The sequence below is a fragment of the Pristiophorus japonicus genome, chromosome 15 (assembly GCF_044704955.1).
Source record: "Pristiophorus japonicus isolate sPriJap1 chromosome 15, sPriJap1.hap1, whole genome shotgun sequence".
Classification (NCBI taxonomy): Eukaryota; Metazoa; Chordata; class Chondrichthyes; family Pristiophoridae; genus Pristiophorus; species Pristiophorus japonicus.
In genome coordinates, this window is record NC_091991.1 from 81018196 (window position 1) to 81039190 (window position 20995).

General features: G+C 47.7%; 1 protein-coding gene across 1 annotated transcript in view; it reads right to left on the reverse strand.

Moving 5' to 3' along the window:
* Positions 1 to 20995, reverse strand: part of cntn1b (contactin 1b) — a 1027096-nt gene that overhangs the window by 538902 nt on the left and 467199 nt on the right. The window contains exons 9-13 of the mRNA XM_070900643.1: positions 19677 to 19776; positions 18724 to 18905; positions 4815 to 4948; positions 4299 to 4428; positions 2307 to 2457 (exon numbers count right to left, since the gene is read on the reverse strand). Coding sequence (XP_070756744.1) covers positions 2307 to 2457; positions 4299 to 4428; positions 4815 to 4948; positions 18724 to 18905; positions 19677 to 19776 — 697 coding nt within the window. The remainder of the gene's footprint in view (positions 1 to 2306; positions 2458 to 4298; positions 4429 to 4814; positions 4949 to 18723; positions 18906 to 19676; positions 19777 to 20995) is intronic.

Below are 20995 nucleotides of genomic sequence, written 5' to 3' on the forward strand. Positions count from 1 at the left end.
TGCATGCAGTCCTTCATGTGTTAAGAACTTTAGCTCCAAGGGAAGACGGTGAATAAAGGGCAGCGTGACAGGGGAAGGAGCTAAAGACAGAGACAATCAAAGTGCCACGGCGGAACTCGACCCCTTGGCTGTGGGAAATACGGACCAGAGCTGCCCTGATTTTCTTTGCTAAGTGGGTTTGTAATGTGCAGGACTCCCCGCTTGTTAAAAGGTGACGTAACCGAGTCAGCTTTTCAGAGGAATTGGCAATGATGCGATAGCGACAGCCCGTCACTGACAGTAAGAGCTCTGATGTTAATTAATGCCTGGGATGGGGGGGGGGGGGGGGAGGGGGTGGAAAATGCTGCATCAGATGAAAGTCTTATGATCGTGTCAGCATCGCAGCAACAAAACACTGGCGTGACTTAGTGGTGTCAACCAAAGTCAAATCAACATGTTTGTCTCAACAAAGCTGGACATATTATTTATGTGAAGCAAAACAGTATTTTCCATTTTAGCTAGGGCTTTCCAACCACGAGGTTGGGTCAAGATTGTGATTACGACTTGTATATAAACCACAGTGTCCACATAACACGAAGAATCAATGTGTTTCCTAGCAACTGACGTTAATCTACAAAAACGCCGGTTGCCAAGCAGTTGAAGCTTTGGCGTGCGGTGCCCCAATCAGCACACATGGCTTTCTGCACAGAAATGTAGAGTAAGATACACAGAGAAATATTCAAAAGCAGCTCTTCTGAGGCCAGTACACTACCAACAGGGTGGGCTGCAACCCCGGGGTCTCGCTGCCTTTCTTCCGCCAAATCCCCGGGCCACAGGAGCCTGCTACTCTTGGCCAGATTTTCCATGTTCCCCGACCCCGCTATTCTGCTGTCACCAGTTACACCTCCCTTGGACTCAGCTTTTGTTTCGAAACATGTGTCATTATCACTAAAGCAAAATTCTGCAGATGCTGCAATCTGCAATAAAACCCAAAAATGCTGGAAATCTCACTGGAGAGAGAAACAGAGTTAACGTTTCAGGTCGATGACCCTTTGTCAGAACTGGTGAATATTTAAAATGCCTTGCACCATCACTGTTATTTAATCACTGCTGCCCTCCCCGCCCCTCCTTTTCCCTGGCTCAGTATTTGTTTAAATGCTGTTGCATCTCTAACATCTTCCAATTCTGATGAAAGGTTATTGACCTGAAACGGTATCTTAGTCTCTCTCTCTCCACAGTTGCCGAGTGTTTAAAGCATTCTCTCTTCTTTACTTCACAACCCAGGTCTGGTCTCCCTTGCCCCAATGTCTTCTCAGTCTTTCCCATCCACATTCCAAGGAACTCCTCTCTACTTCAGGACTGTGTTACTTGCCTGCTGTCTAGTTTACCTTTTCCCACAGCCTGAAATGATCTGCACAGATAAACCAAAATTTTTCACCTGTGTCCAGCTTTAAAAAAAACAAGAAAATCCAAGCACAGGCTGCTTGGATTGAACATTCTTCACCATAACCATTCTCCCAACTCTGTCTTGATTTGCTCAGCTCTATAAACAGGAACATGACCCTGCCAAGCCGTGATTTTCCTCCCCTTTAAATGAACGGACAGAATATCACAGGTTGCCGAGTAGAAAACCCCAGTCCGGGTCTCAAACCAAAATTTTAACTTTGGGGTCAAAGTTTGTCTTGAATGGTAGTGCTAAGCAGGTGTTATCGCATCCATCATGTGTTATGGACCAGGGGTCACAGTCTAAGGATAAGGGGTAAGCCATTTAGGACTGAGATGAGGAGAAACTTCTTCACTCAGAAAACTGTGGAATTCTCGACCACAGAAAGTTGTTGATGCCAGTTCATTAGATATATTCAAGAGGGAGTTAGATATGGCCCTTACGGCTAAAAGGATCAAGGGGTATGGAGAGAAAGCAGGAAAGGGGTACTGAGGTGAATGATCAGCCATGATCATATTCAATGGTTGTGGAGGCTCGAAGGGCCGAATGGCCTACTCCTGCACCTATTTTCTATGTTTCTATGTTTATACATCTCACTCGATACTCAATTCTATCAAAGTCAATGGAGCTGGTGGCAGATACAATATCACTCTGTTTGCTCCACCCGCCCAAGACCCCTCATCTTTTCGGCTGCTGTGTATTTCCAGCTCTCGCTGCTTCTAATTCAAAACAGCCATTGGTTTAAATACAATTGCTCGAGCTGAGAAGATCACAAGCTGCCCACAGTTGAGCTGAAGCATTGCCCATGCCTTGCCGAGAGCGAGATCTGGACGTCACATGGCATCTCATTCAGCACATTTGGAGGCAGATGAATTTTACTGACCTTGAATTATTCTTGAGGAGCTCGGTGCCTTTACTCCACGAGAAGGCTGGCTTGGGAGCGGCCTTGGGCTTACACTCGATTATCGCTTTGCCTCCCCGGGCCCCCAAAAGCTTCTCCTTCACCGGTTTCAGCCTGAAGTCGGGTGCCAAGGCTAAAGAAAAACACGGAACAGGGTCAGAAAACCAATCACAGGCAATGAGGGGAGTGCAGCCCAGAAATCACAGAGTGGCATTGCCCCCACTCTGTGAACTGAACTTTTGGAGCAGGAGGCGGCCATTCAGCCCCTCGAGCCTGCTCTGCCATTCAATTAGATCACGACTGATCTGCACTTTAAATCCATAGGCCCGTCTTAGCTCCATATCCCTGGATAGCCTTACTCAAAAGGAGGGCATTCAGCCCTTCCTGCCTGTACAGACACTTTTAAAGAGCAATCCAATTAGTCTCACTTCCTTGCTCGTTCCACATAGTCTTGCAACCTTTCCTTTTCAAGTATACATCCAATTTCTTTTTGAAAATTACTACTGAATCTGCTTCCACCATCCTTTCTAGCAGTGCACTCCAGATCACAACAACTCACTGTGTACAAATATTTCTCCTCATCTCCCCCCCTGGTTCTTTAGCCAGTTATCTTAAATCTGTGTCCTCCAGTTACTGACCCTCCTGTCAGTGCAAACGGTTTCTCCCTAACTACTCAATCAAAAGCCCTCAGCACCCCACATCAGAGTACTGTGCACAGCTCTGGTCACTGTATAAGCACTGGAGAGGGTGCAAAATATATTTGCAAGGATGATACCAGAAATGTGAAAAGCTGAACAGACTTGGGAGTAGAAATTGCCCCCTGTCCGAAAATTGCCCCCCCGCCCAAGAGGGGTGCCAGGCTGCCTGTTGGCCCGGCCGAAACCGGGGGCATATCTGTCAGGCCGACACGGCAGTCGACCGACAAAATAAAAAACATGGCGGCAGCGGCAGTGTGCCCTCCCCTTTAAGGGAAGCCACACCGCCGCTGCAGAAGGCCACAGCCTCACTGGACCACTGGGAACTAACAGGTTTTGGCAGCGCCGGGCGGGCCGAAGATTTTCCAGAGGGGAATGTTGCCATTGAGGGTGCGCACGGTGATGATGTGCTTACCACGGATCAGCAGCAGTGAAGCGGTAGGGAGGTGGTCAAGGCACCGCCGGGAAACCTCGGGAGGGCAATTGAGCTAGCAGCGGACATTCCACGAAAAGACGGCGGCCACTCCAATCCGCAGAGTGGCCGCCGATTTGCGGTGGTCACAGGCCTTAAGGAGAGGGCCAATTTTGGCCCCTTGGTCTCTTTTCTCTTGAAAAAAGGCTGAGTGGTGACCTAATAGAGGTCTTTAAAATTATGAAAGGTTTTGATGGAGTAGAGAGAGAGAGGATGTTCCCACTTGTGGGGAAGAGCATAACTAGAGGCCATCAATATAAGACAAGCCACAAGAAATCCAATCGGGGAATTCAGAGGCGATTTCTTTACCCAGAGAGCGGTGAGAATGCAGAACTCGCTGCCACAGGAGTGGTTGAGGCAAATAGTATTGGTGCATTTAAGGGGAGGTTGGACAAGCATATGAGGGAGGAGTGAATAGAGGCTAATAGAGTTAGATGAGGAAAGACAGGAGGAAGCTTGAGTAGATCATAAACACCGGCATAGACTAGTTGGGCTGAATGGTCTGTTTCTGTGCTGTATATCCTATGTAATTTTGAACACCTTTATTAAATCTCCCCTTAACCTTCTCTGCACTAAGAAGAGCAGCCCCAGCTTTCCTAGCCTCTCCATATAACTCAAGTTTTTCATCCCTGGCACCACTAATAAATCTCCTGTGCACCCTCTCTATGGCATTGACATCCTTCTTATAGTGCGGTGCCCACATTTGGACACAGTGCTGGAAGCTGGGGCCCACCCAGTGATTTAAAATGTTTCGATAAATATTAAAACTTGTACTGAACTCTGTGCTGTAGTGTTCAGAATACCAACCCAAAACTTTCAGCTCAGCGTTGGAGTACAACGATCCATGTTTGTTCTCCGTCATACACTGGTACATTCCGGAATCATCTAGGGTCAGTCGGGAAATTCGCAGCTCCCCTCTGTTTACTCGGAATCGGCTCTGGGCACAGTTAAAACAAACACGTTGCTGAGAAGAACAACTTTGCAGCAATTAATCTAACACTTCACACAGCTACTGATTATTCTCAGCACTGCACTGAAGAGCTTATCACTTTCACGCCAAGGGCCCGGAGAAAGAGGCAAATATTTATACTTGCAAAAAATCCTAAATCGTTGACTATGTGCTTGGGACATTCTTACAGACTAGACATGAGGAAAAGGACTTCTCTAGAAACATAAACGCACCATTTCTATTCAGCAGCAGCCACAGAATGTGTAAGGGATTCACAGACATATTCATTTCGCATCTTTCTATTGTGTTCAAGGATGCATGCAGCAACTGCAACCTTTGAACCCCACTGCAAGAATGCAAGCGAAGGTCCCTACCCCATACACTGGCTCTCCATTCCGGAACCATCTGTAGCTGGGCTGGGGTTTGCCTCCTGCTTCACAGGGCCAGATTAGGTCACTCTCGATGTCTTGCATCGTGTCGTTGATTGCCTGGATCCAGTAGGGATGAGCTGGGACGAGAGAGATGCAGAAATTAAAGTGATGGTCCAGTGGCATTGCTTCATTTCACTTTCACAGAAATATCTATCAAATCGAAAAAGGAAAGCAAAATAAAATGACACCGTACTGGGTTGTTGTCAATATATATATATTAAATATATATATATTTATATATATAAATTCTCTGCTATTCTGCTACACCAAATATATCTCTTCTGGAGCCATCTTTTGTTTCTCTATTTGTCCCATTATCACCCACTTTTGCCTTGCACCATCATCATTTTTGTCATTTAATCACTCCCACCCTCTATATAATCACAGACCTCTCTCCCCTTTGTTCCTTCCTCAGCTCGGCACTGGCTAATAAACTGTTACATCTCTAACTTCTTCCAGTTCTGATGAAGGTCATCGACCTGAAACTTTAGCTGTGTCTCTCTCCACAGATGCTGCCTGACCTGCTGAGTGTTTCCAGCATTTTCTGTTTTTATTTCAGATTCCCAGCGTCCACAGTATTTTGCTTGCATATGGATGAATCCTGACTGATTCTTTCTTTTGATTTCTTGAGGTGTAACTGAGAGTATGCGAGCAGAACGCAACATTCAGTGCCAAAGAACCCTTCAATCATTCAAGAGCCAGCTAGATGCTGTTACGCCCAAAGTGGAGGAAGAGCATCGGGGAGGGCGCTGAGCACCTCGAGTCTCGTCGCCGAGAGCATGCAGAGATCAAGCGCAGGCAGCAGAAGGAACGCGCGGCAAACCAGACTCCCCACCCATCCTTTCCTTCAACCACTGTCTGTCCCACCTGTGACAGAGACTGTAATTCCCGTATTGGACTGTACAGCCACCTGTGAACTCACCTTTAGAGTGGAGGCAAGTCTTCCTCGATTTCGAGGGACTGCCTATGATGATGATGTTACCGAGGGAGGCTAAGCAAAATGACCTCCTTCATCTGTACCTCTCTGGTCTGCTCTTCAATGTCTGTCAATACAGCTTCATCTTTATTTACCACTAACTGAGAGCCTAGGTCGGCAATATTGTTGGACATTGCAATGTTTGCACCTGTGTGTATGCTCACTGATTTGTAGAGCTGTTGGTTTGGAGTGTCCCCCCCTTTAATAAGGGGGCATTTGATTTAATGTTTATTTATTGTTTCCTACAAAAGAGTTGTAGAGCTGTTGGGGTGGTCATTAACAGGTCCAGACAGGTCAAGGGGGTTGTTCAGCCCGATTACCTGCCTCTCTTCCGTGGCTACGTTATCGCCAGGGTGTCTGTAGAGATGGAGCACGTGGTGTCCACCGGTATGCTCGCAGGTGGGAACCGGAGTGATTGGAGTGCATCATCACCCCCGGCAATCAAATTTTAATTGGACCGTTTAAAGTTTCTAAAAGTTTTATTTGTTAAAGGGGCACTAGAACCGACAAATTAATAAGGGGGCATTTGGTTTAAAAGTTTTACACAAAATAGTTGTAGAGCTGTTGCATTGCGAGTGGCTTAGCCAGTCACGTGATGTTCCCAAGACTCAATAAAACCCCAGCCAGTTGGGTCTAGGTCATCCACGATGAGGCAGGTGGTTGTGATGGATGAACTGGTAATGAGTTGTGTGATTGTTAAACCTTTGTTAATAAACCAACTAATTCTTGTGTTGCTATGAATTCTTAAGCAAAGAACCCATGAAGCAAATACATTACAGACATAACCACAAATCCTGTGAACAGGAGGCACAGGGCAGATGATCAAAGAGTTTAGACTTGACGCAGCGCTGGGGGATGTGCGATAGGCACTGGAGGTAAAATTCAAGAGGGAGCTGGAGAGGTTTTTCACTCGCAGAAGTGACTGAGCCCAGCGAGAGATATAGGTCAGTGATTTCATCAGGATCCCTCCCGATTGGCTGCTGCAACTTGGGCGGAAGGAAGGTGGAAAACCCAGATAAACCGCCTAAACAAAGCGAAATTCTGATGGCCAATCATGAGTGCTCCTTGGGAAATTCCCAGTACTGCTATAACATGGTATTTATTGTAGCTTGGGACCAACCAGATGAACCACCATGATCCTTTCTGATCTTATATATCCCGGAGTGCAAATATAAGTTAAAGAACCAATGGCCTAACATTTGCTGAAGCAATGTTCAAATGGTGATTTATTTCACCAAGATGGTGTTTTACTTAAGTGATGACTATGAGATTATAATCTGTATTTTTTTTTAACAATCTAGTATTTATTTTCTGGGTGACATTAACCTCCACAACACTACCAGCTGCAATGCTCAGCAAGTTCAGGGCACCTCAGTAACTATTCGACTGCTCCAAGTATAGTGAACCACAGAATCGCCAAATAATCTGTCCTTTTGCGACCATTTGAAGTACACAGCAAAGCAGGCTTCAGTACCCAGGATTTAACAACACACACTTTGCTCCTGGGTAAAACATCAGCTGAACATTACAGCTTCCAACAGCTGCACCTATCTGACATTCAGCATGTTCATCTCCAAGGGCATTCATCTCTCTATCTTCATGCAACCGCTGGGTTTTTTCCCCCTCTCTCGTATTTTGCTTGTTTTCCACTCTGTCTCTCGCCATGTCTCTCTCTCTATGGCTTGCCTCATTCGTGTCTCTTTAAGTGAGTCTTTCTCTTCTCTCTAAGTCTGTCCTTCCCTTTTGTCCTTTCTTTCTTCTGTGTACGTCTGCCATACAATCTGTGGGGCCGAAATTGCCCCTTTCTGTAAGAGCCGTGACCACCTCTTTGAGACGGCCACTGGTCAGTAAGGACTCACTGCTCAGTCGCCGTGGAGGGGCCGCCATTTGGAAAATTGCCCTCCATTATTTTTGGAACGGTGTACGAGACCACCCCGCCGGGCACACGCTGACCTCTTACCGACCAGCGGCAACCCCTTACTGACCGGCAGTGGGAAATTGCCCCGCGGGAGCAGATCGGCCACTGCTTGGTGCCCCCGACAGTTTTCCCCGGCGGGAAGCTGCCTGTGGCTGGGTGCCGCATCCGCCCTTAAAGGGGGAGGGTGCATTGCCGCGGCCGCCATTTTATTTTAATTGTTGGCCGACTCCGAAGTCGGCCCGACAATGGCGGCCACAGGTTCGGCCGGGTCGCAGCAGGCAGCCGGGCACCCCCTCCCGGGTACCGGGGTCATCGGCCCGGCCGAAACCCTCCCTGGTGGTCCAGTGTTCGTCACTAAAGTGGCTGCAGAGTTCGCAGCGGCCCTCCCCTTTAACTGAGGGGGAGGGACATTGTGACGTGTCAGCGCGGCGCTGATGACCCAGAGCAGCGGCCGACCCAACAGAACGGCACCGCCCAACCCCACAGCCGCCCCGCAGCAAAAAACAAAGAAAGAGCTGAATTTCGCCAGATTCTCCGCCCCATGTATTGGGGCGGAGAAAACACTTAAAACACGGTGAGTGCTTCTCATTTGGAGTGAAGGGAAATTTCTCTGTATCTCTTTCTGCCTCTTCCTGTCTGTGCTTCCCAAATTCCAAGTACAGTCCGACCTACACCCCTCAGTAAAATGTCCCTCCCCCACATTCATATTCTCATGTCATCTTTATTACATCATGTGTAAATAAAGAGAAACTGTTCTCCCTGGCAGGTGGATTGGTAAGCAGGAGACACAGATTTAAGATACAGGTTGGCCCTCCCGTATCCGGCACCACCCCTCGTCCGGTATGAAACTGGTGGCCGGGGTGCATGTGCAGAACGTGGCCGACCTCCACCCGGACTTTGGGGCCTGTCGACACTCGGCCAGCCAGGGGCACTGACCACCTTTCTCCCCCCCCCCACCCCGACTTCGGGCCGCCTCCACTGCCAGCGCCCCCCCCCACCCTCACCCCTCGGCGTGACCTCCCTTTATCCGGCAAAATCCTTTATTCGGCACAGGCCAGGTCCAGAGGGTGCCAGATAAGGGAGGTTCAAGCTGTAATTGGCAAAAGAAATCGAGGGGAGGGGAGGAGAATTTTTTTTTTTAAAACACAGCGAGTTGTTGTGATCTGGAATACGCTGCCTGAAAGGGCGGTGGAAGCAGATTCAAAAGTAACTTTCAAAAGGGAATTGGATATATACTTAAAAATGAAAAAACTGCAGGGCTGTGGGGACAGAGTGGGGGAGTGGGAATAATTGGACTGCTCTTTCCAAAACCCATCAAAACACGATGGGCCAAATGGCCATCTGTGCTGTAAAATTCAATATTCATCAGCTGTTTTCCGTGCGCAAACATGACAGGGCGATGGGGAAAGAGCAGGGGAATGGGGTTAATTGCATAACTTTTTCAAAGAGCTACCACAGGCACGATTAGCCAAATGGTCCCCTTCTGTGCTGTAAGCGTCTATGATTGTTGCCTCAGCCTCCACCAATTAACACATGCACAGTACAGTACGGGGTTGGGGAACGCGGGGCTGTGTTGGAGAACGCGGGGCTGTGTTGGGGAACGCGGGTAGGGGAACGCGGGGTTGGGGAACGCGGATTTGGGGAACGCGGGGCTGTGTTGGGGAACGCGGGTAGAGGAACGCAGGGTTGGGGAACGCGGAGATGGGGAACGCGGGGCTGTGTTGGGGAATGGGGGGTTGGGGAGCGCGGGCGGGGTCGGGGAGCACCGGGCGGTGCTGGGGAGCGCGGGGCCGCGTTGGGGAACGCGGGGCTGCGTTGGGGAACGCAGGGTTGGGAAGTGTTGTGTTTTTTATTTTCTTTCCAAAACTAGCACATTTTAGTGATCTGGATGTGTACCAAATAGAATTCTCTGGCATATTACAGAAGAACACTTAATCAGAAACACACATTTGAATTCACAATCTAAGCAACGGGTTTTATTTTGGGCCAGGCATTTTTCTGTGCTCTGCCAAGGATTAAATGCAAGAAATTGTTTGATTGCTGCCTCAGCTTTACTTGACGCTCATTAGGATTCTGAACTCGAATCCCTTCACTGCTCTGCAGCTGTGAGGCAATTGATCTGCTGTTGGGCGGAAGACCACAGTGGCTCAATTAAAGCTCCTTAAAACCACTTACAGAGCCCATCATGTTTAAAGAAACATGCGAGTGTTTGAAGGGGAAGCGGAGGCTGATTTCCGATCAGATCGGCGAACACTTCGTGATGTGAATGGCAATGTCATGCCGTAGTACACAAAAATATAATTAAGTTAGTAATTTAATACTTAATGCTAAATTCAAGAGCCAAAATATAACTTTGGGGAGTGGGGGGTGGGGGGGGGGGGGAATTTTGAGCTTATCAAGTTAAGGAATGATAATTCTAAGGACTGGGACAGGTTTCCATTTCAGTGTCACTATCGAGCATTGCCAGGTCTAATTAGCATATTTGGCGCACAGTTCCGAAACTTCCACTGTGCCCTGACAATGTGATTCGGTCCCAAGTTCACAGAAAATGGCTCCCTACTGCAGCAACTCCTGACGTGAAGCACCCATGCGGTGCACAGGATGTGACTGAGTCAGTGTATTCGAGGGTGAGCTTGGAGGAACAAATTAGAGGAACAGATAACTCACGGGGACTTCACAGGATATCATTTCAATAAAGTAAACCCGCGACAATACTTTGAGAAATACTAAAGGAGCCTGACAGGCAGACACAGGCATAGCGTTGCAAAGGATAAATGTAGGACAGAAATGAGGAAGTATGTCGTTAAACAGAAAGAAAGACTTGCATTTATATAGTGCCTTTCACAACCACCGGATGTCTCAAAGTGCTTTACAGCCAATAAAGTGCTTTTGGAGTGTAGTCACTGTTGTAATGTGGGAAACTCGGCAACCAACTTGTGCACAGCAAGCTCCCACAAACAGCAATGTGATAACAACCAGATAATCTGTTTTTGTTATGCTGATTAAGGGATAAATATTGGCCAGGACACTAGGGATAACTCCCCTGATATTCTTCGAAATAGTGCCATGGGATTTTTTATGTCCACCTGAGAGGGCAGAGGTTTAACATCTCATCCGAAAGAAGGCACCTCCGAAAGTGCAGCAATCCCTCAGCACTGCACTGGAGTGTCAGCCTAGACTTATGCACTCAAGTTCCTGGAGTGGGACTTGAACCCACAACCTTCTGACTCAGAGGCGAGTGTGCTGCCCACTGAGCCACGGCTGACACAGCTGACAGAGTATCAAGGTCTGCCATGAGTTGCCAGGAAGGGCAGTTGAAGCCAGGATCCTGGACTCACTTGAGAAGCAGCTAAGTGCTGCAATGGGGAGACATTAGGGTTGGTATTTTGGAAGGATGAGATCAAAGGAGCTGAACAGCTGCCATCATCTGAACCTATCTTGTGAGCTGGGACTAAGGCCCAAGCAAAATTTCTGCCTGTTTTTTTTACGAATAAAGAACCACCTGGAGACAGAGAGAAATGTGTCACAAGCGTCATCCACACCAATACCCAAAACTCACTAAGCTGCACAGTCTCTTCAGGATTGCCAGGAAGATGTGAAGCCACATGGGGCGAACATAATCCTGTACTATCTGCCTGGTCCATGCGCACCACATCAGAGAACTCCTCACATAGGAGGTCTGCTCGACTAACATCTCCACCTACTGCCCCCAGAACCAATTGTCTTCTCTGCCCGCTTGTAGACAGAATTATATCACTGCACCCGCACCCGCTGTCCACCAACACCAGCTGACCTAGGAGCTACTGGAAGCAGTAACACAGAGTTGCTGCAGCTCGAGGAGAGTCATTTATTCACAACAGATAAATTCAACTGGCACTGGAGGGGTTACTATAAGCTAATATTGCAAAGAACTCCATTAAATAATCTCAAGCATAAGAACTGTTTTGACAGTTCTGCTAATGAAGGAATGTGCAGACCTATAAGAGAGGACTGTGGTCATGTGCAGTTCAAAACAATAGCGTTACCGCCGGCGATAGGCGACAAACGGGCGGCAAGGTCCTACTGTCGGCGGTAAGCGGTGTCTGCACCTCCGGAGCAATTCAGCTGGGTCTTTGGTGGAGGTGCAAAAGGTAACGCTGCACTCTCTAACGCCACCCACGTGGCGACGTCGTCCAGCGCGCAACGCTCCCTTGTGGCCGCTCCTGTGATATTTGGTCTCCACAGTGGCCTTCCCGGCAGGCGTTCCTACAGCCTGAGAAAAGTGGTGAATACATCGGGGATCTCGGGCGGAATCGCCCAGGGAGCAAGGTAAGTTTTTTTCTTTATTTATTTCTGCATGTTTTCATTAGCTGTAACAGTGGGGAAGTGTGTGTGGGTCGGAGAGATTTCAGTTTTCTTTTCTCCTCGTATTTTCACCTAGTATGCCAACAGCCTCCCGACGCGACATTCAGTCAGCCTCCTGAGCTCCCTCCCGAGGATGGGTGTGCAACGCCACTGGTTAGCGCTGCTCTCTCATCTTCGGACATAAATACTGAATTTGCCTGTTGGAGCCTGCACCTAACGCCTGCCGGTAAAATCAGCACTCAGGCGGTGACACCGCCTCAAAAACGGCCATAACCAATTTCAGCCCCTGTACCTCTGATGCCCCTCAGTCACTTCTTTCCCAGGGGTGATGCAGCTCCCTCCTTTGCCTGTGTCTGGAGCTATGTGCTTCAACATAAATTAAGTCCAATGCCAACTTGACATGACTTTCTGTCCCTGCTAGGTTTATCCACAAGCCCTCAAAGGATGAGCTTTGCGAAGCTGCTGTTGCCAGCTGGAAGATACCCAACAGGGGGCGAGAATGAGAAGTCGAAAAAGTCAAAGGGACATCATTATAAATGCCTTCAACTTTCAGGGCTGTCCAACAGTGTGAAGGCAGCCAGAAGAGAATGTTTTTTTAATATGAATCGCCATGAAAGGGCAGAGAGAAAATTCCAGACTGAAAGCCAATAACAAGCACCTTTCTGACACTTCTATCCTAAATGTGCTCTGTTCAATTGCTGTGATGTCACCAAAGCAACAGTATAGAATCCACTGATGAATGAAAACAGCGAGAGGCAACTTCGGGAAAGGTCGCTGAAAGAGCAGGCCTCTTTTTCCTCATCTTAATTGCATCTGGAATTCTCTGCTGTCGGCAGATGGTCTCGTCATTGCCCCTCGGAGATGCAAAGGCCTGACACTGTCTGTCAGAGATAATCAACCTCTAGAAATGTCGACATTTAAGGTATTGTATTTCTGTAATATAACTTGAATTTTTCTTAAAGTTACACTGCCTCTGTTTGTAAATGCATGGCGCTGTCCACAGGATGGAAGGGAACCGTTACATCATAATTCTAGCTTCAGTGCAAAGCCCTTTCAATTCACGCCAACCCTGACAGTCTTGTCATAATTGCATTTATATAGCGCCTTTCATGACCGCAGGACGTCCCAAAGTCCTTTACAGCCAATGAAGTACTTTTGGAGTGTAGTCACTGTTGTAATGTGGGAAACACGGCAGCCAATCTGCGTACAGCAAGCTCCCACAAACAGCAATGTGATAATGATCAGGTAATCTGTTTTTGGTGTTGGTTGAGGGATAAGTATTACCATGGGCACTGGGGAGAACTCCCCCGCTCTTCAACTAGAGCCATGGGATCCTTTCCATCCAAAGGATGTTTCCCCTGGCTGAGGAGTCTAGAACCAGGGGTCGCAGTCTCAGAATAAGGGGTCGGCCATTTAGGACTGAGATGAGGTGAATCTCTGGAATTTTGCCACCCCCGCGCCAAGGGGACATTGCACGCTCAATAACGTGACCACATGGGTCTTGTTAAGGTGCACAGCGCTACCTCTTAGCACCCCCCATTGCCCAATTGAAGTTTTCGGGAGGCGAGCACAGCACGCCGCTGCATGCTTCGTGGCCCGTTAGCGGCCCCTCTCCAGCGCTATCGGGTGGTGCTAACCACCAAATTTAGGCCTCCTAAACTTTCCTCGTTGGACTTGGCAAAGCACTCCTGTTCCTCCTGAGCCCACGATGAAAGTCAAGTACAGTCAATGATTTCCCTTTTTGGGGCCACTCGCGCCAGCTCCGACGAGCAGTTGAATATCAGAACCTGCGGCATTAGAAACATAGAAACATAGAAAATAGGTGCAGGAGTAGGCCATTCGGCCCTTCTAGCCTGCACCGCCATTCAATGAGTTCATGGCTGAACATTCAACTTCAGTACCCCATTCCTGCTTTCTCGCCATAACTCTTGATCCCCCTAGCAGTAAGGACCTCATCTAACTCCTTTTTGAATATATTTAGTGAATTGGCCTCAACAACTTTCTGTGGTAGAGAATTCCACAGGTTCACCACTCTCTGGGTGAAGAAGTTCCTCCGCATCTCGGTCCTAAATGGCTTACCCCTTATCCTTAGACTGTGACCCCTGGTTCTGGACTTCCCCAACATTGGGAACATTCTTCCTGCATCTAACCTGTCTAACCCCGTCAGAATTTTATATGTTTCTATGAGGTCCCCTCTCATTCTTCTGAACTCCAGTGAATACAAGCCCAGTTGATCCAGTCTTTCTTGATAGGTCAGTCCCGCCATCCCGGGAATCAGTCTGGTGAACCTTCGCTGCACTCCCTCAATAGCAAGAATGTCCTTCCTCAGGTTAGGAGACCAAAACTGTACACAATACTCCAGGTGTGGCCTCACCAATGCCCTGTACAACTGTAGCAACACCTCCCTGCCCCTGTACTCAAATCCCCTTGCTATAAAGGCCAACATGCCATTTGCTTTCTTAACCGCCTGCTGCACCTGCATGCCAACCTTCAATGACTGATGTACCATGACACCCAGGTCTCTTTGCACCTCCCCTTTTCCTAATCTGTCACCATTCAGATAATAGTCTGTCTCTCTGTTTTTACCACCAAAGTGGATAACCTCACATTTATCCACATTATACTTCATCTGCCATGCATTTGCCCACTCACCTAACCTATCCAAGTCGCTCTGCAGCCTCACAGCATCCTCCTCGCAGCTCACACTGCCACCCAACTTAGTGTCATCCGCAAATTTGGAGATACTACATTTAATCCCCTCATCTAAATCATTAATGTACAGTGTAAACAGCTGGGGCCCCAGCACAGAACCTTGCGGTACCCCACTAGTCACTGCCTGCCATTCTGAAAAGTACCCATTTACTCCTACTCTTTGCTTCCTGTCTGACAACCAGTTCTCAATCCATGTCAGTACACTACCCCCAATCCCATGTGCTCTAACTTTGCACATCAATCTCTTGTGTGGGACCTTGTCGAACGCCTTCTGAAAGTCCAAATATACCACATCAACTGGTTCTCCCTTATCCACTCTACTGGAAACATCCTCAAAAAATTCCAGAAGATTTGTCAAGCATGATTTCCCTTTCACAAATCCATGCTGACTTGGACCTATCATGTCATCTCTTTCCAAATGCACTGCTATGACATCCTTAATAATTGATTCCATCATTTTACCCACTACCGATGTCAGGCTGACCGGTCTATAATTCCCTGTTTTCTCTCTCCCTCCTTTTTTAAAAAGTGGGGTTACATTGGCTACCCTCCACTCCATATGAACTGATCCAGAGTCAATGGAATGTTGGAAAATGACTGTCAACGCATCCACTATTTCCAAGGCCACCTCCTTAAGTACTCTGGGATGCAGTCCATCAGGCACTGGGGATTTATCGGCCTTCAATCCCATCAATTTCCCCAACACAATTTCCCGGCTAATAAGGATTTCCCTCAGTTCCTCCTCCTTACTAGACCCCCCGACCCCTTTTATAACCGGAAGGTTGTTCGTGTCCTCCTTCGTGAATACCGAACCAAAGTACTTGTTCAATTGGTCCGCCATTTCTTTGTTCCCCGTTATGACTTCCCCTGATTCTGACTGCAGGGGACCTACATTTGTCTTTACTAACCTTTTTCTCTTTACATATCTATAGAAACTTTTGCAATCCGTCTTAATGTTCCCTGCAAGCTTCTTCTCATACTCCATTTTCCCTGCCCTAATCAAACCCTTTGTCCTCCTCTGCTGAGTTCTAAATTTCTCCCAGTCCCCAGGTTCGCTGCTATTTCTGGCCAATTTGTATGCCACTTCCTTGGCTTTAATACTATCCCTGATTTCCCTTGATAGCCACGGTTGAGCCACCTTCCCTTTTTTATTTCTATGCCAGACAGGAATGTACAATTGTTGTAGTTCATCCATGCGGTCTCTAAATGTCTGCCATTGCCCATCCACAGTCAACCCCTTAAGTATCATTCGCCAATCCATCTCAGCCAATTCACGCCTCATACCTTCAAAGTTACCCTTCTTTAAGTTCTGGACCATGGTCTCTGAATTAACTGTTTCATTCTCCATCCTAATGCAGAATTCCACCATATTATGGTCACTCTTCCCCAAGGGGCCTCGCACAACGAGATTGCTAATTAATCCTTTCTCATTACATAACACCCAGTCTAAGATGGCCTCTCCCCTAGTTGGTTCCTCGACATATTGGTCTAAAAAACCATCCCTTATGCACTCCAGAAAATCCTCCTCCACCGTATTGCTTCCAGTTTGGTTAGCCCAATCTATGTGCATATTAAAGTCACCCATTATAACTGCTGCACCTTTATTGCACGCACCCCTAATTTCCTGTTTGATGCCCTCCCCAACATCACTACTACTGTTTGGAGGTCTGTACACAACTCCCACTAACGTTTTTTGCCCTTTGGTGTTCTGCAGCTCTACCCATATAGATTCCACATCATCCAAGCTAATGTCCTTCCTAACTATTGCCTTAATCTCCTCCTTAACCAGCAATGCTACCCCACCTCCTTTTCCTTTTATTCTATCCTTCCTGAATGTTGAATACCCCTGGATGTTGAGTTCCCAGCCCTGCTCATCCTGGAGCAACGTCTCCGTAATCCCAATCACATCATATTTGTTAACATCTATTTGCACAGTTAATTCATCCACCTTATTGCGGATACTCCTTGCATTAAGACACAAAGCCTTTAGGCTTGTTTTTTTAACACCCTCTGTCCTTTTAGAATTTTGCTGTACAATGGCCCTTTTTGTTCTTTGCCTTGGGTTTCTCTGCCCTCCACTTTTCCTCATCTCCTTTCTGTCTTTTGTTTTTGCCTCCTTTTTGTTTCCCTCTATCTCCCTGCATTGGTTCCCATCCCCCTGCCATATTAGTTTAACTCCTCCCCAACAGCACTAGCAAACACTCCCCCGAGGACATTGGTTCCGATTCTGTCCAGGTGCAGACCGTCCGGATTGTACTGGTCCCACCTCCCCCAGAACCGGTTCCAATGCCCCAGGAATTTGAATCCCTCCCTGCTGCACCATTGCTCAAGCCACGTATTCATCTGAGCTATCCTGCGATTCCTACTCTGACTAGCACGTGGCACTGGTAGCAATCCCGAAATTACTACTTTTGAGGTCCTACTTTTTAATTTAGCTCCTAGCTCCTTAAATTCATTTCGTAGGAACTCATCCCTTTTTTTACCTATGTCATTGGTACCAACGTGCACCACGACAACTGGCTGTTCTCCCTCCCTTTTTAGAATGTCCTCCACCCGCTCCGAGACATCCTTGACCCTTGCACCAGGGAGGCAACATACCATCCTGGAGTCTCGGTTGCGGCCGCAGAAACGCCTATCTATTCCCCTTACAATTGAATCCCCTATCACTATCGCTCGCCCACTCTTTTTCCTGCCCTCCTGTGCAACAGAGCCAGCCACGGTGCCATGAACTTGGCTGCTGCTGCCCACTCCTGATGAGTCATCCTCCTCAACAGCACTCAAAGCAGTGTATCTGTTTTGCAGTGGGATGACCACAGGGGACCCCTGCACTACCTTCCTTGCACTACTCTTCCTGCTGGTCTTCCATTCCCTCGCTGGCTGTGGACCCTTCTCCTGCAGTAAGACCAACTCGCTACACGTGATACTCACGTCATTCTCAGCATCGTGGTGTGGGACGTCAACATCCGAGTCCAACTGGCGAGTTGCACTGCCTGCCGAGTGGGCAGGGTTAAGATCACCTCTAAGCGATTTTTTAAACTACACGGCAGGACAGCAATGCAGGTGGAAAGGCCTTTCAGGAATCCAATGCAATGGAAGCTGTGGTATGATTGATATGGTAGTGCTAACTGGTCTGAGGCTCGTGACATGCATCTTAACAGGCTGAGGCCATCACTAGGGGGCTGTCGCAATGTTTCACACTGGGAAACAGTGAGTAGCATCTATAGGAGGAGAACTTCTCTCATCCCTATTCTGGAAAACCTTACAAGCTCCTTACGCCCTTCCCATTTCAGTGATAGAATCTGAGAATCATACATTACAAAAGGAGGCCATTCGGCCCATCGTGTCTGTGCCAGCTCTTTAAACGAGCGATCCAATTAGTCCCACTCCCCAACTCTTTCCCCATAGCCTTGCAAATCTTTTCAAAGTTACTATTGAATCTGCTTTCACCACCCTTTCAGGCAGTGCATTCCAGATCATCACAACCCTCTGTGGGAAAAAATAAAATCTAATTTCTCCCAGCTGCCAATTATCTTAAAGCTGGTTACTGGCCATCCTACCAGTGGGAACAGTTCTCTTTATTTACTCTCTTAAAGGATCATAATTTTAATCACCTCTATTAAATCTCCCCTTATCTTTCTCAGCTCGATGGAGAACAAGCCCAGCTTCTTCAGCCTCTCCACATTACTGAAGTCCCACGTCTCTGGTATCATTCCAGAAAATCTCCTCTGCACCCTCACCAAGACCTGGACATCTTTTATAAAGTGTGGTGCCCCGAAATAGACACAATGCACCTGCTGAGGCCCAACCAGCGATCTGTAAAGGTTTAGCGTAACTTCCTTGGATGAGCTGTAGGTCTCAGAGACAGAGTCTTGATTGGCCAACCGGTGGATGGGCTCCCTTACCGTGCACAGTGAGCCGTCCTTCAACGCGGTCCCTTCCTTTGGAGTTTCTTGCTTCACACTCGTACGTGCCTTCGTCCTCGGGCTGGATGTTCGTTAGCCTCAGGACCGTGTTGAAGGTGAGCAGTTCGGCACTGCTTGGCAAACTTCCCTCCACCTTCCGCCACTGGACTACAGGGAGTGGGCTGAAGGGAGAGAGAACATAAGAATTAGGAGCAGGAGTGGGCCGTAGGGTCCCTCGAGCCTGCTCCGCCAATCAATAAGATCATGGCTGAACTTCGACCTCAACTCCACTTTCTCGCCCGATCCCCATATCCCTTGATTCACCAAGAGTCCAAAAATCTATCATAGAATCATAAAAATTTATAGCACAGAGGGAGGCCAGATCATAACAACTCACCACGGTAAAAAAAATTCTCCTCATCTCTCCTTTGTTTATCTTGTCTTAAATGTGTCTCTTCTGGTCCCCGACCCACCTGCCAGTGGGGAACAGTTTCTGCTTATTTAATCTGTCAAAACTCTTCCTTCAACGTTTCGGGAAAAAAAATGAAAATATAAACAGCGGAATCCAGAACCAGGGGACATAATCTTAAAATCAGAGCTAGGCTATTCAGGAGACAAATCAGGAAATACTTTCTCACTGAAAGACGAGTAGAAATCTGGAATTATCTCCCCAAAAGGCAGTGGATGCTGGGCCAAGTGGAATTATAAGACTGAAGTAGAGATAGTTATTAGTAACAAGGCATTTGGAGCTAAAGTGGATCAATGGGGTTGAGGTCCAGATCAGCCCTGATCTAAATAAATAGCGGAGCAGGCTCGAGGGGCTGAATGGCCTCCTCCTGTTCCTATGTAGGTCCTATGCTTCATTAATATCTGCAAGTGAGAGACAAGTAAGTTGCAGTGAGACAGGACTACTCCACCCTTAAAACTGTAGCTAACTTACTCCTCGTACTCACTTTCCAAGTGCAAAGCATTCAAGAGTTAGATTCTGGCCCATCAGGACTTGGGTGTCGCTGAACTTCACCCTAATGTCGGCAGGGTATCTTTTCGCCATGCCTGAAATTTAAATCGCACAGTATTACAAAGGTTGCTTGTGATCATTTAGTCACAAGTGCTACTTGAGTAAAGTGGACAACAGAATGAGTTCACACAACTGTGAAAACTCATACAGTGTTATAATGATTTAACTTCCATTCACCATTTGCTAGTTTTTGGCCCCCTGATGACTTAGTGTCAATGAGTAACTGAAACATAATGCTGCAAGGGTCCCAGTGTCTGTGCTGAATGGGCGAGTCCCAACCACAGCAGGGGTCAGCCATGACACAAGAGGCCTCAGTACCCACAGATTAGTGAGGGCAGGAAATTAAACAAATCTCTGGCAGGGTTCCCGCTCCCAACTGTGACTCAGTGACTCCCATTGGAAGCTGCACATCTGCCGGATAATTAGGATTGTAAAGACTCATCTTGAATAAGGTCCGTACCAGCACCTACATTAAACTGAGCCTCCAACAATCAACACTATTCACATGGCCCAGTTGAGTGTCGAACATTTCCACGTTGGTTGGATGGCCAGGCTGTACTGAGTTAGCTGGAGATACAGGTGGATGCTATAGCTGGTCTCACTGTCCTGCTCCGGGTCACTGGTCGATGACCCCTGCCAGACAGTGCCCGTGTCTGGGCAGGTCAAGTGCGGGCAAAGCTGGAGTCTGCGGTGGCCACCATAGGATCTGTTGTAAACCCATACTTGAAGAGTGGCTACTTGGCTGATGTTGCAAAGAGCACCCATTCCCTCCCCCGGATCGTGCCCCCATGAGAGTCAGAGCCTTCAGGAGAGGCTGTGGGTTGGGGGCAAAGGGGGGAAAAAATGAAGTGCTTCCATATTCTGCAAACAGGAATCCTTCTTGAATCTCCAAGCAAATGTAAGGGAAGATTTTGTGGGGAATTCTGTGAGCCAGGCATGCACGTCCCAAAGCTGGGCAATCTGTCAATGCCCTGTGGGGATGTCTTGCCATTAACAGATAAGCCTCCGTGCAAAAATTCCCGACATGCATTGTCAGTACGCAAAGGTTTTCACTGAATGGTGAATTCCTGCGGTTTACAGTCCAACTTAAAGACTGTGCCCTGAGCCATGTGCTTTTGGGATGGTTTGCTTATCAGCTCAAAATTTCTTTGCACTGATGGCTCGAAATCAATCCAATCCGGACACTTAAACGTTTTCTTTCCACCCTCTCGAAAAGCAAAGCGGTTGGTAGAGAAGAGTTGCAGAAACAAGGAT